This window comes from Arvicanthis niloticus, chromosome 2 (genome assembly GCF_011762505.2).
Source record: "Arvicanthis niloticus isolate mArvNil1 chromosome 2, mArvNil1.pat.X, whole genome shotgun sequence".
Classification (NCBI taxonomy): domain Eukaryota; kingdom Metazoa; phylum Chordata; class Mammalia; order Rodentia; family Muridae; genus Arvicanthis; species Arvicanthis niloticus.
Genome location: NC_047659.1, coordinates 9,051,544 through 9,067,306, shown reverse-complemented (window position 1 = coordinate 9,067,306; position 15,763 = coordinate 9,051,544). Strand labels below are relative to the sequence as shown.

The 15,763-nt window shown below is 53.0% G+C and overlaps 1 protein-coding gene across 6 annotated transcripts in view; it reads right to left on the bottom strand.

Annotated features, from left to right (window-relative positions):
- Positions 1-15,557, bottom strand: part of Lamc3 (laminin subunit gamma 3) — a 58,973-nt gene extending 43,416 nt beyond the window's left edge. For 3 of the 6 annotated variants that reach the window (XM_076928476.1, XM_076928478.1, XM_076928479.1), the window contains exons 1-3: positions 15,060-15,556; positions 4,457-4,761; positions 2,234-2,364 (exon numbers count right to left, since the gene is read on the bottom strand). In XM_076928476.1, coding sequence (XP_076784591.1) covers positions 2,234-2,364; positions 4,457-4,761; positions 15,060-15,459 — 836 coding nt within the window. In that variant the 5' untranslated portion in view covers positions 15,460-15,556. Of the gene's footprint in view, positions 1-2,233; positions 2,365-4,456; positions 4,762-15,059 lie in introns of all 6 variants that reach the window. The other 3 variants (XM_034496633.2, XM_076928480.1, XM_076928477.1) reach the window with 2 other exon arrangements.
- Between the last annotated feature and the right edge of the window lie 206 nt (positions 15,558-15,763).

Genomic DNA, 15,763 nt, shown 5'->3' with positions numbered 1-15,763 from the left:
GAACTCCAAAAAAACCAAAAGGACGTGCTTTGGGAGGTAGACAATGTAGGGTGCTGACTTTGTGTGGCCACCATCCCTGGTGGCTCAGAACCCATGTGGGTGGCCTCATGCTGCCTTGCTCTGAGTTGGTCCTAGACACAGCAAATAGCCCAGACATCTAGTGTCTTTGGAGTGGGAGTGTCCTTGGAGTGGGAGTGTCCTTGGAGGTGGTAGTGTCCTTGGAGGTGGGAGTGTCCTTGGAGATGGGAGTGTCTTTGAAGGTGAGAAAGTCTTTGGAGGTGGGAGGGACTGTATTCCCCAGCTGCAGCAGAGAGACACTGAGGGGCAATGTCCAAGCCAGAGCCCATCCTGGCTTCCCAAAGTCACGTCCTCAGAGGGCAGTGCTGGATAACTGGCATTGCCAGGACCCCATCTCTACTTCGGGAACACAGAGTTTTGGTACTGTTTGCTCACGGGCTCAGGGTAGGCAGCAACACTCCGCTGCTGCTGGTCGGGATGAGTCAGCGTCAGTCTTGGAAGACGGTGGTTATGGGAACTAAGGAGTGTGTACTCTATCCCTGAGAGGATGCTGCAAGCTCCCACTCCCCCATGAATCCTTCTGACCCAAGGGAAGGTGCCGTTCCTTCCTGAGAGTGGCCTTCACAGCCAGCTGTGGGGCCCAGGGTGATTTGAGTCTCATCAGCTGGGACCCAGATGTTGTCTGGCCTGCAGCCCCTCACAGCAGGCACAGCGGATGGAGGTCATGACCATCTGTGGAGTCCTGCTGGGAGGTCTGACCCGATTTACAGTGTGTGGGTGGGTCATCTGGAGTTTCTCACCTGTGTCCCCTGAGGTCCCTTCACACCTGGTCTTCCATGGAAGTTCCTCCCCACCTTCTCCATCTTTAACATTGTCCAAGCATCTCTGAATGGTGGGAGCCCAGCATCTAGGGACCATCCTCACTGTCTGCCCACATCCACCGCCTGTCACTTTGAGCTACATCCTCATCTGCTTACTGGTCAGCCCAGGCTCCCTGCCCTGACAGTATCTGCTTAGTCCCAGCTCCCTGCCTCCTGCAGTTCTTCCCCCTCCCTCTCCTCACCCTGTCCCACGTTGCTGTACCAAGGATGAATGATTCATATTGTCCACCAGACAGGATCTAGAATCACCTAGGAGACAAAACTCTGGGAGCGTCCGTTGAGCAGGGACAACCCAGCCTGAGCATGGGCACTACCATCCCATTGACTGGGGTCCCGGGGTGGATAACAAGGAGAAAGCAAGCTATGTATCAGTGTTCATCTCTCTCTGATTCACTTGATGCTATCATGCTGCTGGACCCTCAAACTACTTCGATGAGACAAAATTGTTCCTTCCTTAAGTTGCCTTTGTTGGAGGTTCTGTCACAGGAGCAGGGAAATCGGTGTTTTAAGAATCAGAGGCAAGGGGGGTGGGGGGGAATGGGGATAGGGGATGCCATCTGAAGTGTAAATAAAATATCTAATAAAAAAAGGAAAAATAAATAAATAAATAAATAAAATAAAAAATAAAAAATAAAATAAAAAAAATAAAAAATTAAAAAAAAAAAAAAAAGAATCAGAGGCAGCCGGGCAGTGGTGGCATACGCCTTGCCTTTAATCCCAGCACTTGGGAGGCAGAGGCAGGAGGATTTCTGAGTTTGAGGCCAGCCTGGTCTACAGAGTGAGTTCCAAGACAGCCAGGGCTACACAGAGAAACCCTGTCTCGAAAAACAAAACAAAACAAAAAAAGAATCAGAGGCTTTCAGCGGCTCCCCAGTGACAGACAGGTGGGAGTGAGCTCTGTCTGTGACATGTCTGTCCTTACTCCAACCTCACAGCCTTCTCTTCCTTTAAGCCTAGCTGTCTCGCTCATGGAGGCTCCCCCTAACTGCTCAGTGTGTCTCCAGCATTTGGTCTGCAGAGCTGACTGGGACCATTGCGCACACTGGGCACACTGATGTTTACTGAGAACCCCTGGATTCATGTCTGTTGTGCTAGCCACAGGCCTAGGGTAGGAATTCACTGTCTCCTCCCTTTCCTGGTGGGAATGGTTTGGGGGGGGTGGCCTGTGGAGGCAGAAGGGAGCCAGCAGCAAGGCCTCAAATGCAGGTGTGGGGGGGTCCTGTTTATTCTTCATCTGGATCATCCTAGGTACCTTACCAGCAGCCGCTCTGTGGCTCTCAGACCTGAGGTATGGGACCTGTTCCTGCCTCCCCTGGCCCTGTCTTCTAGCCTACCTGCCACCCACAGAGAAGTCAGACACAGCGTAGTAGTAAGACTGGAGCACTCTGGGGTCCTTGAAGATGTCATCCCCAAATGTGTTGAGCCGATCCAGAGAGATCAGGAGATCAGTGCTGGTAACCCATTCCTGGGAAAGAAAACAAGGACACCATCAGCAAGTGCTCTTGGCCTGCTCCACTGGGAAATCCAGTCTCCTGCTCCTCAGAAAGTGGGGGTGGTCCTGGGGCACAGGGACAGGTCGGCTGAGACAAATTCTGAGAACAGGCCAAGAATATGGGTCGATCTTGGGACTGCCGGCTGCACAATTTGGTGACAAGGCTCAATGCCTTGGTGCCTCTGTTTCCCCATGTGTAAAATGCAGCAAGGTTAGTAGGTCCCCTGAGGGTGTGAGGAGGAAGAGGGTGGTAATGTCAACCACTGGTCATGAGGCCTAGCATCCGCACAGATGTATGTGTGTGCATGAGCTTGCATGCATGCATGTATGTGCATGTGCACATGTGCGTGTGTGCATGTGTGCATGTGTTTGTGCATGTATGTGTGCATGTGTGTGTACATGTGTATGTGTGCATATGTGCGTGTGTGTGCGTTTATGTGTGCATTTATGTGTGCATGTACATACATGTGTGTGTGTACGTACAGTGGCTGAGGCAGCCTGTCTGGCCCTGGTGTGCAAGTCACCTACCTTCCCTCCTGCTCTGTTTTCTCCCGATAGCTCCTCACAGGCAGAGGATTGACACCCCAGAACATGAGCCCCACAAGCCAGAGCCCCTGGGCTCTGCCTGGCACATAGCAGACCCTTGATAGATTCTTGCTGATCACGGGCTGGATGAGCAGCTTCCCCGTGGAAGCGCGTGGTGAGGAAGTGGGGGGATGCACGTGGAGAGTGACATTTCCATCTGCCTGCTGTTATAATCAGAGGCGGCTCCGGCTGAATATTAATCAACGTTTTAATTCAACCCAGGAGCCCCTGGCTTAGCAATCAGGCCGTCAGGATGGAGAATGAGCTCCTGGCATAGTTGCTCCCCACCTCAGCAGGACTCAGTCCTGAGAACTCTGTGTGGCATTGAGGCTGCGGGTCCCTGTCACTCTCCAAGTCACCTGGGGCTGGGATTTGCAAAGGTCACTGTACTTTCAGGGTTCTGTTGAAGGCAGGTCTGGCTGTGAGAGTTGGGGTAAGGCTGGAGTCCACCTTCTCCCTCTTCTTCCTTCTCCTCCTCTTCCTCCTTCTCCTCTTCTTCCTTCTCCTCCTCTTCCTCCTTCTCCTCCTCTTCCTCCTTCTCCTCCTCTTTCTCCTTCTCCTCCTCTTCCTCCTCCTCCTCCCTTTTATTCTTCCTCTGACAGACTCACAAGTAGCCCTGGATGGCCCTGAACTCCCAATCCTCCTGTCTCCACTTCTGATGTACTAGGATTACACAAGTGTGCACCACCACACCCAGTTTATGAGGTGTTGCTGATGGAACTCAGGGCTTCCTTCATTCATGCTAGGCAAGCAATCTACCCACTGAGCTATGCAGGTTTGGAACCCTCGCATTTCTTATTTGTGATGCTGGGGTCAAACTTAGGGTCCTGTGCATGCTGAGCAAGCATGCTATCTCCAATCCATACTGCAGCCTGGGGCTCTGTGTTCTCAGAGGGCTCCTGGGAGATGCTGAGGCCTCTGTGGACCAGGGAAGCAAGGCCTGGGTGGGGACTCAAAATGACTCACCAGTGGAAGTATTGTGACTAAGAAACCAAGCTGAACAGGGGGGAGGGTCTCTGAACACTTTCTCCTTAGGCAGCCACTCCTACCCATGCATAGCGGGGGAGGGGGGGTCAGGTGGACTGAAGGTTGCCCTGGGACTCATGACCTTTCTGCTTCAGCTTATTGAAATGATAAATAAATAAAAAATTAAAAATAGCTGAGCGGTGTTGTTACACACCTTTAATCCCAGCATTCAGGAGGCAGAGGCAGGCAGATTTCCTTGAGTTCGGGGCCAACCTGCTTCAAAGAGTGAGTTCTAGGACAGCTTAAGGCTACACAGAAAAATCATATAAATAAATTAATTACATTTAAAAATAAAAATAAACCAGGCACCCACAAAGGAAGGCAGCATTCTAGGGCTGAAGGTATGACAACCAGAAGGTCTCTCAGGTCCTAGCTCTGCTGGTTTGCTTGCTGTTCCCTGACCCACATCCCATCCTGCCTGCCCCTCCTCACCCAGGCCCTGCTGTCCCCTGACCTGCAGCACGGGGCTCTCCTCAAAGTTGTAGGCACTGGGACGGCCCTCCAGGGTGGAGAAGGCCACGTTGCCCCCGTTCAAGGGGGAGATGTCGCTGAACTCAGAGGTGCAGAAGGCCACCCTCTCATCCTCACCGGGCCGCAGGTAGTGGCCCTCAGGGAGGCCATAGGTTTTCTGGCAGGAGGCACTGTAGTACTGGTAGGGCTCCCAGGGGCCATTGGTGTGTGTGCGCTTGTAGATGGCAAAGCTTTCGGGGCGACTGGTGTGGAACTTCAGCCTCACGTAGGTGATCTCATAGGCCTTCCCTGCAGCCAGGCAGATGGAGATTGTCTTATAGAAGGAAACACAGCCTGGATCCAGGGTGGGGTGGGGTGGGGGGGTGGCATTGGGGAGTTGGGAAGGATAGCAGCTGGTGGAAACTCTCTGGAGGGAGAACACAGAGCCCCGGGTTCCAGTGTGACTTAGAGATAGCATGCTTGTTCAGCATACACAAAACCCTAAGTTTGACTCCAGCATCACAAAGAAAAAGAAATGCAAGGGTCCCAAACCTGCATAGCCCAGAGGGCCGCCATCCATTGCTAATGCTTGTCAGAGGAGCCAGGGGAGGGCTATACCTGCAGGCCTGCGGCTGTCAGCCCATCCTTCATCCAGCTCAGCTCACCTCTTTGCATGAGAACCTGAGCCATCAGGAACCATGATTCCCTGATTGGCAGTGTCTCTCTTTGCTCAGTAAACAAATAAAAACAAATAAGATAACATAAAGACTGTAATACTCGGTACCATGGAGGATACATGGTAAGTGAGACCCCCGCAGCTGGGAGTGACAGGGAAAGTGGCAAGCTGGTGTTGCCTCAGGATGCCGAACAGGGTTGATGTTCGACCCAAGAATGGCACTGGAAGGCAGGTGGCTAAGTGCGACAGAAAGACACGTGACCCAGAACGACTAGATGTGCATGTCCACAGCAGTACTCAGAATGGCCCAAATGCCTGGCCAACCATGCAGAGGAATTCTTACCACGGTGACAAGGAATGAAGTCTCAGTGTGCGCAACCCATGAGAGGTGACGCTGAAGCTGCTAAAACGGAAGACCCTGCTGGCTAACCTCACTTACGCTGAGTGCCCAGAAGTAGCCCAGCCACAGGCAGGAAGTAAGTTAGTGGTATTTGGATGTCGGGGTGAGACTTTGGGATAAATGGCAATGACTGTGAATGGGCACAGGGGCTGATGAGAACATCCCACGGTCGACTCAATGGTGGGTTCGTGAACCTGTGAGAATCATGGGATCGTGTGCTTTTATGTTCAAGGGATGGGAGGCAAAGTCAACACTTCACATTTGCTAAGCTAGCCTTGAACAGCTGAGCTGAGCCCTGGACACACACACACACACACACACACACACACACACACACGGCAAAACAAGGGTTGGTGACAACACCGAGAGGCCATCCTGTGCACTGGTGATGGTAAGTTTTTTTAAAATGCCACCATTGTGGATAACAGAGGCAGGTCATTAGAAAATCAAAAGCCAGCCTCACCCTACAACCTGGCCAGCCTCGTGTGACATATCTTCAAAGAGCAAAGAACAGAAGCCAGGCCTCGAGGAAGGTACATACACATCTGTGTTCACAGCACCCACAGCTCAGGACAGCCAAGGTGAAGAAACAGCCCAGGCCATGCCAAACAGATGGCCCAGCCATGCAGAAGACAGCTGTTCAGCCTGGAAAACTGGGGCAACCTCGACCCTTGGGCCTAAAATACAGACAAGCCCTGAGGGTGTGGTGCTAGACAGAAGAAGTGTGTCATAGACAGATCAACACTGCAGGCATGCCTCGCACCACACGCACAGAGACAGACAGTATAATAGGCCCAGGGAGGTGCTGGAGGATGGCTCAGTGGCTAACAGCACCCAGTTGCTAAACAGGAAGACAAGAGTTCGAGTCTCCCGCACCCATGTGAAAAGTCAAACACAGCTGCATATACCTGTAACCCCAGAATGGAGTGGGTGGGAGTCGGGAGCACAAAGACAAGCAGATCCTAAGAACCCAATGGCCAGCCTTGCCCCAAGCAGCAAGTTTCCAGTACAGTGAGAGATCCTGCCTCAAGGCAACAAGGTAGGCAATGATAAAGGAAGATAGTTGTTGACTTAACTCTGGCGTGCGTGCGTGTGCGTGTGCGTGTGCGTGTGCGTGTGCGTGTGCGTGTGCGTGTGCGTGTGCGTGTGTGTGTGTGTATGTGCTGTGGAGATGGTTCAGTGCTTAAGAGCATGTGCTACTAGCCGGGCAGTGGTGGCACACACCTTTAATCCCAGCACTTGGGAGGCAGAGGCAGGCGGATTTCTGAGTTCGAGGCCAGCCTGGTCTACAGAGTGAGTTCCAGCACAGCCAGGGCTATACAGAGAAACCCTGTCTCAAAAAACAAACAAACAAACAAAAAAAGCATGTGCTACTCTCACAGAGCACTGGAGTTCTCAGCGCTGGGACACTCATTCTGTAACTGTGACCACAAAGGACCTGGCTGTCTCTCCGGCCTCCTTGGCCCCTCCACTCATGTGTACATACCCACACACAGACATGCACACTCATATACATAATTAAACTATAAAATAAACGTCATTTTACAAGTGCAGTGGGGCCACAGGCACTGGGGGCGGGGCAGCCTGTTCTGTTTCCTAAGGTAACAGAGCCTGGACCCCTTGCTACAGGTTCAGAGCAGGAGTGTGTTTGTGACTCCAAACTGCACACAGTTGAACATGGATACAATCATATGCTATGTGTACTTCACCACAACAAAAGAAAAATTTAGCACAAATATACTATCCCTCTGGGACAGCAGTTTGGTGACAGGCCTGAGGAACCGCAGGAATATTCCCCAGAATCAGACAAAGAAGCCTTCGTGGGTGGAGGGAGGGGGGATGGACGAAAGGCACAGATCATCACAGTATTACATAGACTTGGGAAACCAGGAGTCTGAAGAAATAGCTAAAGAGACCTACAGGACAGCAGTTCCCATAGTGACCAAAGCCATTGACAGTCTGAAGAGTCGAAGGCCCCCTGGGAAAGTCAGAGTCAAAACGAAGGACACAGGCACTTCGAGAGAGTCTAAAGGGAGACCATAATGTAAAATGTCAGGGCTGGGGAGGCAGCTCACCTGATAAAGCAAGTGTCACACAAGCAGGAGGCTCTGAGTTCGAATTCTTAGCCAAAAAGGCTGGGGGTGGGGCTGCCCGCCTGGGACCCCAGATATGAGGATAGGCACAGGGAAATCCTGGGGCTCACTGGCTCACAGCCAATCTAGCTGAGTTTGTGAGAGGTGGCATCTCAAGAAACGAAGTAGATAGCAACTGAGGGACAGCACCCCAAGTTTACCTCTGGCCTCCACACACACTCAGACATGTCTGTAGATGCCCCGAAACCACACACAGACATAATTTGAAAAAAATATTAGAAAACTAGGTATGTGCCTCATCTCAGCACTTGGGAGGTAGAGGCAGAAAAATTAGTAGTTCAAAGCTATCCTAGGTATACAGTGAGTTCAAGGCCTGCTGGGCTGCATGGGACTGTCTCAGAAAAACCAAACAAAAGGCACAGGCCCCAAAGACAGCCGGCTAATTGGCGAGTATGTTTGTCCTCGGAACTCAGCACAACTGTTCCTCCTTCAGATTCCCTCTGTTTTTCCCAATTTTCTTTCCTGGAGCTTGTTCTAATTTAAAACTGGAGAAAACCCAGTTTTACGAAAACTTTTTAAAAAGCAACCGCCTTGCCAGGTTCCGTTTTAAGATGTTTTCTAAAGTTCCGTGGCAGAGCAGTTGGCACCAGGCTTCTGAGCTCTGCAGAAGAGGATGCGGAGGGGCCTAGGCTGGGTCAGGCGGTGCCTGGCTAGCTCCCCGGTTAGAGCACCAGGCCCAGATGTGCCCAGATGTGCTCACAATGGGGCAGACACAAGTGCTGCAGGCTCGGTAAACAGTGAGCAGCAGTCAGATGCCTCCTGGGAGGGAGCCAGGAGGCACTTCAAAGGTGGCTGGCAAGGAGGCTGCCCTCGGAGAAAGGGGGTCACTAGGATTGCATGCAAACAAGCAGCTTCTGCGCTGGGAAACATGGAGGCTCCTTCCTTGCCAAGCCAGGAGGGGAGAGCTGCTGAGGCAACAGCACAGGGGCGCAGTGGGATGGATGGTGGGGAGTTAATTAGGAGAGCAACTGCAGCCTGCTCTGTGAGGACAGGCAGTGGGAATGGCCCCGTGTATAGCGACAGACATTTAACCCACAGCTGCCTAGGCTCTGGTAAGCTCCAGGACCAGCGAGGTTCCAGGGTGATGGTGGCTTTGCTCCTAAGGTCTAGGCCACGGAGTATATTCTTCTTCTACCTCAAATGCTGTTTTCCCCAACTCCCTGACTGCCTCCCATGCAACTGAGCTCAACATTGAGCACCTACTATGTGCCAGACACCAGCTGAGCACATCCCGCACACAGTCTGAGATCCCCCAGTCCTATTGTGGCGTGTGCTCCATTAACAAGAAATTCACAGCTCAGGGAGAAGGGGTCTCAACTCCACACAGAAAACAGTCAATCTCTCTTGGTCCTCAGACCCTCAAAAGGCTGTGCAGAGCCAGGTACCCTTCTGCCAGAGCTCCCTGGGTGCCTGGGGAGGCAGGACTTCTGGGAAGGGGCTAAAGATACTGATAGAAAGAAAGAGATGTGTCCCCAGCCTTTGGTGGCTCAGATGCAGTGGCAGCATGACAAGGGCCACCTGAGCGAAGCACCAGGACGCTAAGGCACATCTCCCTCACCAGCTGGGACATACAGCCTGTCAAGACCTGGGCCTGCCATAAATTGAGCTGGCCGGCGTCTAGTGCTGACCTGGTGGGTAGGCCAGGCTTATTTTTGGAAGATGGAAAGAAAACAAACTTTAATTACAGCCATCTGGGGATCCGGGAGGGTTGGGGTGGGGGTGGCGCCAGAGAGGGCAGCAAGGTTTGAGCTGGAACACATGGGCAGGCCAGACTGATATCCACCCACTGCTGGGAGTGATCCTAGGCCTGAGCCCCAGGTCCTGACACCCACTGTCAAGTCCTTCAGTTCCCAAGTTAGCTCTTGGCAGCCTTGGGCATTTTGAATCCTGTGAAGAAGTGGGTGCCCTCAGAGATCAGCCACAGGAACCACACTGAACCAGGCCTGGCTCTGTCACCTCTGGGCTACAGCTAACAAACTGTTAGCCCGGCAGGGGAAACAGGTTTTCTCTGGTGATTGCATAAAGCTTTGTGTCAAGATCATTCTGAGGTTGGTCGTCCAGGCTGTGATCACTGGAGTCTACAGAATACAAGTTTGCAAAGAAGGGGGATGGGCATTTCAGGCCGCCACAGCCGACCATAAATAAACTCATGGGATAAACAGAGGAGGGGCAGTGGGATCGGTGGGGAGAAGGAAATCCAGAGAATGACTGAACTCTGGTAAAACATTAAGTCTTGGGGCTGAAGAGGGCATTGAGTTGAGAAATGGAGAGATGGGAAGGGGGCACCTTTCTTTAAGAAATGTACAAAAAAACAAAATACATGGTCATAGCTGTTTTTTGGGTGTGCAGTCTGTGGTATCAAGCACATTCACACTATTGTGCGGTCACCAACAATGTCACCTTCCAGTTTCTGCAATTTCCCAAACTGAAAGTTTGTCCTCTTAAAACATTAGCTTTCCATCCAGTCCCGAGACCCCAGAAGCCCTAGTCCCACTTTCTGCCTTTATGAATCTGACAACTCAGGAACCTTCTAGAAGGAGAATCATGAGGTGCTTGTCCCCTTATGACTGGCTAATAGCCCCAGTGCTCACTCTTTTTGTATCACGCATCATTTCTGGGTTAACACTGCACCATGGAGACAGTCCCTGCACAGCTGAGCTGCGCTTAGGACTCGGGTGGGAAACTCAGAGGAATGAGTGACGCCTTTGGGAAGGCAGATCATCTCAGAGGTGGGTCATGATTCCAGCATGTGAAGTCGGGGCACGAGATGGGGTAGGGCTTGTCTTGGAAGAGCCAGGGCCAGGCAGGAAAGAGGCTAGGTTTTGGAACGGTGCCTCTAGAAGGGCTGACTTTTCACTCACTATTCCTCTGCTTGCTCTTACTGAAGACACCGGGTGCTGGAGAGTCACTGATCAAATGCCTGACTTCTCCCTAACTGGATAGCTCAGTGCCTCAGTTTCCCCATTTGCAAAATGAGAATAACAAGCCAAGGGCTAAGCAATCAGATGTCTGCAAGGCTCTTGAACAGCAGGCCCACAAGTGACCATCAGCCACTCTGTCCAGTCATTCTGTGTGGTTGTTGACGGACATTGGCCAAAAAGCCTGAGCAAGCAAGGGGCCCGTTGCTGGGTGTGGAGTGAAACTGTGAAGTCAAGGACCCTCATCCACTCCACGGCAGTTCAGAGCTGGGAATGGGGCTACACCGGGCCAGGGCAGGAGTGTAAGACAGTACAGCCCTTCAGGGAAATTCCTGGAGGAGATCACCGTAAGCTGGAAAGATAGTGCAGGTTCCCTCCCACGTCCCAGAACTTGGGATTGGGCACCCACTGGTTTATGAGCTAGTCTGGGTTACCAGACACTGAAGAGAAAGTGAACCTGTAAAAGTGAGGGCATTGACGTGGGAAAGGAAAAGCTTTCCTTGCCTGGAGAGGGCCATGGTGGTAGTCAGAACAGGTTAGGTGGAAAGAGATTGTGGTGGCCCGGAGGCTACTTATTCCCTTCCCCCACTGAGGGACATTCTACCTTTGCAACTCCTAGATCACTGTGGGAGGTCCTGAGGAGTGGGGACAAGGCCAGCTGGGCCTAGGGCCACTTCTGTGGGTGGAGGGAGGCAATCCAAGACCACTGCCTTGACTCTTGACCTGCTTGGGCCTAGCATTCCAGCCAAATCCTCCAGGGAGGTGGAAGGAGGACACTGTCCCCAAGCTCTGGGCCTAGCCAAGGCAAACATACCACCCACTCCACAGAAAGGCACAGCTGAGGGGAGGCTTAGGAGACTTGGGAGCTTTGGGGCTGGGGGGGGGAGTCCTGCGGGGTCCCTGGTCCAGTTCCTATGCAAGCCAGGCTCTTTACAGTGGCTGGTTGGCCCCCACAGTTTTCATTCTTCCTCTGAGGCCATCTAGGCTTAGAGGGTTCCAGATCTATGCAGCTGCCTCCATCTGCTCCCTTGGGCCTGGAGTACTCTGGCTTCTAGAGACTCTTAGCACCTCAGGCCTTGAGAGGCCACTGCTGACCTGTCCCCCCACAGCTGAGGCTTCTATGCCGCATACGTATTCTCAGACTCAGGTTCTCCCCATATGGTCTTATGGCTAGCCTGCAGTCCTGGACATAGCTGTATTCTTTCTTGGGGGGTTGGGTTGGGGGATGGAGGTTTGAGAAAGGTTCTCAGTGTAGCCCTGGCTGTCCTTGAACTCACTCTGTAACTCTAGCTGTCCTCGAACTCAGAGATCTGCCTGCCTCTGCCTCCTGAGTGTGGGATTAAAGGCGTGCGCCACCACTGCCCCACCACAGCTGTATTCTATGGCTAAGAACAAAGGCCATAGGCTCCGTAGGTACTGGCAAGTGGTGTTGGGGGCTGATCCTGCTATTTCACCCTGCACTTGGGGACTTGGAACCCAGCAGCATGTTTCTATGGTCCTGGGAGAGTCCAGATAATCCAAGACAGGACACCAAGAGCCACTGCGCTGGGTTCTAAGATGGAGATGCAGAAAGCTCAGGGCCAACCTGACCCGTTTACTCTCTATTCTAAGTGAAAGTAGCAGAGCCCTGAAGTTGAGCCCTGTGTGACCCCAAACAATTGACTTCATCCTCAGAGCCTCAGTTTCCCTATAAGTGAAGAATAAATTCCTCCAGGCTGAGATGCTGGTCCTTGAACAGTCTGTCACCCCATGGCCTCTGTTTCCCCTTTTCCCCATCACCCCTCGGCCAACACTGCCAGCTTCTTCAGCCATCAGGGAAGCCCTGAGAGCAGTCAGCTCCACCAATCAGCCCCACTGTGGCCTTTCATCACACGCAGGAAGACCTGGCTCAGCAGCCACTGCAGGAGGGGATCTAGACCAGATGTCAGGAGCTGCGGGGAGCTGGGAACGCTGTGACCTCCATCCCAAGATGACCTCCGCCTCCTCTTCCCTCTGCTCCTCACCCCCAGCCCCAGGGGACTCTGGCCAGACTTCTACTTTCCCTCCTAAGAGCCTTCATGAAAGGGGAGGAGGGACCCAGCCAACAGGAGCAGCTGAAGAACAGAGGGACTGTTACCAGCCCACTTCAGCTAACAGTTAAGGCACTCTAGATTTCTGGATATTATGAGTCCATGGCTTAGCTGCAGCACAATTTAGACACCCAGCCCTCAAATGGGCCAGCACAGCAACATGCAGGAAGACCTGGGTCGGGATGTCTTTTGGAACAGGATGATCCCTTATTCCCTGATACAGAGCCCACCTGCAGCGCCCGGCCCCTACCCAGGGCTTCCAACTCATCCATGAGGACCACGGTGGCTCCAATCTGAGCACCTGTAGCTGTCATACTGTCCTCAGAGGCAGCAAGTGTTTTTATTTTGGTGTTTGCTTGTTTGTTTGTTTTGAGACAGAGCCAAGGCTAGCCTAAAACTCCTGATTTTCCTGCCTCTACTTCCCGAGTTCCATCAGTTTGTGTAGAGCTGGGGATGGTAGAAGCCAGGGCCTATGCCTGCTAGGCAGACATCTACCAGCTGAGCTAGGGAAGTATCCCTAGCCCTGCTCTTGTCTCCACTGTATAAGCAGGGAGACTGAGGTGCAACACAGAGCCCCGGGACTTCCCAGTAAATGGTTTTGCTATGCTTGAATCCAAAGTCCATTGCATGATGTCTACCCTATCCTGCTTTCAGACCCATCAAGAGAACTCTGAGCTGACCAAGTGCCCAGCATGTGCTGTTATCCATCCATCCATCCATCCATTCATCCATCCATCCATCCATCCACCCACCCATCCACCCTTTCACGGTACAAACTCTTCTGTGCCTCGTGCATGTTTGAGTGTCTGATGCCTTTGCTCACACTCAGAACCCAGGATCTGTGGGTTCCAAAGACTGCTTGTTGAAGCATCTAAAAGCTGCAGGAGATGCATCAGGCAAAGCACTAGCAGTGTGTGAGCAGTGCTACCCCACTAAGGCAAACACAGGGCTTCCCACTCCGATCACACTGCCCTGGTGCCCAAGGCTAGAGTTCTCTCCTTGGCATCTGGATTTCATGGGCGCGTGTGACAGCCTTTGTTAGGGAACACAGTGTCTCCGTCCCTGCCCCAGATTCCTCCCATGGCCTTGAGGCCTTGCCAGCCCCATTGGCCACCACCTCCCCTAGCTTCCTGCTTCCTGTCTGGGCAGACCCCACCCCATCCAAGCTCCAGACAGTCAGAGAGACTGTCCTCACCCATGGGAACTGGGTTTGGGATGCAAAGGACACGTGCCTGCCTGTGCTGCTGAAGGGGTTAAATATTCTTCCCACCTCCCTTTTCTGAGGACAAAGCCATTTCCCAGTCTTTGCCAGGGCTTTGCCACCCATGACTAGGAAGAAACATCATAGTCATGGGTGGTACAGCACATGCCAAGTTTATATTCTGACCTCCATTGTACAGGAATGTATGGGTGCTGACTGTCATTTAGCAGCTGTGTGTCTCTGCACAAAACACTTAACTTCTCTGAGCCTCCAGCTTTTCACTGGGGCATAGTTTCATTAGACATTATCCAAACTCTGCTCCGGTGTGCCTTGGAACTTCTAGAGGCACGCTGAGGATGTATGTAGTTCAGGAGAAGAGTGCTTAGCTAACGGGCTTCATTCTGTGGCTGTAGGCTGCTCTCAAATGAGATTCCAGTAACAAAATGTATGGATATTGGCCCTTACTAGGATACATAAGGGCTAGAAATAGCCTCAGGTCACATTTAGTGCCAAAATGAGTTATGAAAATACCAAATCCAAGTTATCAAAGCTTTGGAAGATTTATACAGCATCCAGGACATAGCAAGGAACCTAAGGTCGTCATTGGGCTCATCTGGACTTGGAGTGGGTAGAGAATAGTCCAGTTTCAGGGTGGAAGTGGGCCCCTGGGTTCCCACCCTCAGGGGCCTAATGCTCCGTCAACTTGCCTCGGGCTGGGTGAAGCAATCATATGCAATGCAGAAGAACCAGGCCAAATACCCCAGCTGGCTATCCAGGGGCAATAAGAAACTGGCTGTCCTGCCCAGGGTATTGCCAGTGTTTGGTTTGGTGGCAACTGCCCTAACTCCCATTCTCAAACTGCTCAGAGTCTCAGAGGTCCACAGGGCATTGAAGCTGACCAGATCACAAGTCCCGGCCTTAGGTGATGAACCAGATCACCAGGGAGCAATCACCCCCACCTTTCCTCCAGAGAATGGATGCTGCACCCAGTTCCACAGCTCTGCAAAAGCTGGGGGGGGGTCTTTCTGCTCCTCCAAACCTTTAAGGGAACCCCTTGGGCTGGCCTCCTGCTACCCAGGGCTTGCAGGTTCTGACTCCTTACCCGTGGGTGCTGCAGCCTCCCCCAGAGTGCACAGCTCTCTGCCGGGGCCTCCATGGTCTGGAAACAAGGTGACAGGATGTACGCTTACCTAGGCGTAGGGTCAGGTTAACCGACGTGGGGTATTGCACCCCAAAGGCCATGGATGGGCTCTGCCACCATGTGCTGTCATCGGGGCTGTGGAAGTCTGTGAGGTACGAGGCGTCGTGGCGTCGTCGGGGGTCAGCATCGTCGCAGCGCTGGCACTGTGGCCCAGCACCTGGTGCCCCCACGTGCGGACAGAAGTCCTCCGGGGGCCGTCCGCATGTGTGCGAGGCCTCGGCGCGTCGGCCGAACGCCGCGTTCTCGAACTCAGGCAAACAGCGCTGTGCGCGTCCCGCACCGTCGTAGCAAGAGCCCATGCCCGCGCCCGCCGCGAAGTGTGCCTCCAGCATCACCAGCGCCATTGATGCCACCGTTGCCAGGCGGGACAGGATCCCGGACACAGTCATGGCTCGCGCCCCGCTCCGCACTGCGCCGGGATCCACTCGGCCCTTCGGTCTGCGCTTAACCCCTCTGCTCTCCACTGGCCCCCGGAGTCCTCCCCTGCAGGCGGAACCCGACGGGCATCTGAGGGCGGGATCCATGCAAGCGACACCCCACCATCCGAGCTCCGTCCCTTCGTGCTCACCCCCACCTGCTGGACGTGCCTGGGAGTGCCTGCTTGTTTTGGCTGGGCCTGGAATTGTGAACCTGGCTCCACCATCCTCCCTACAAAATGGTCTCGGTAGAGACAGCAAGTCATTCTGCTAATGA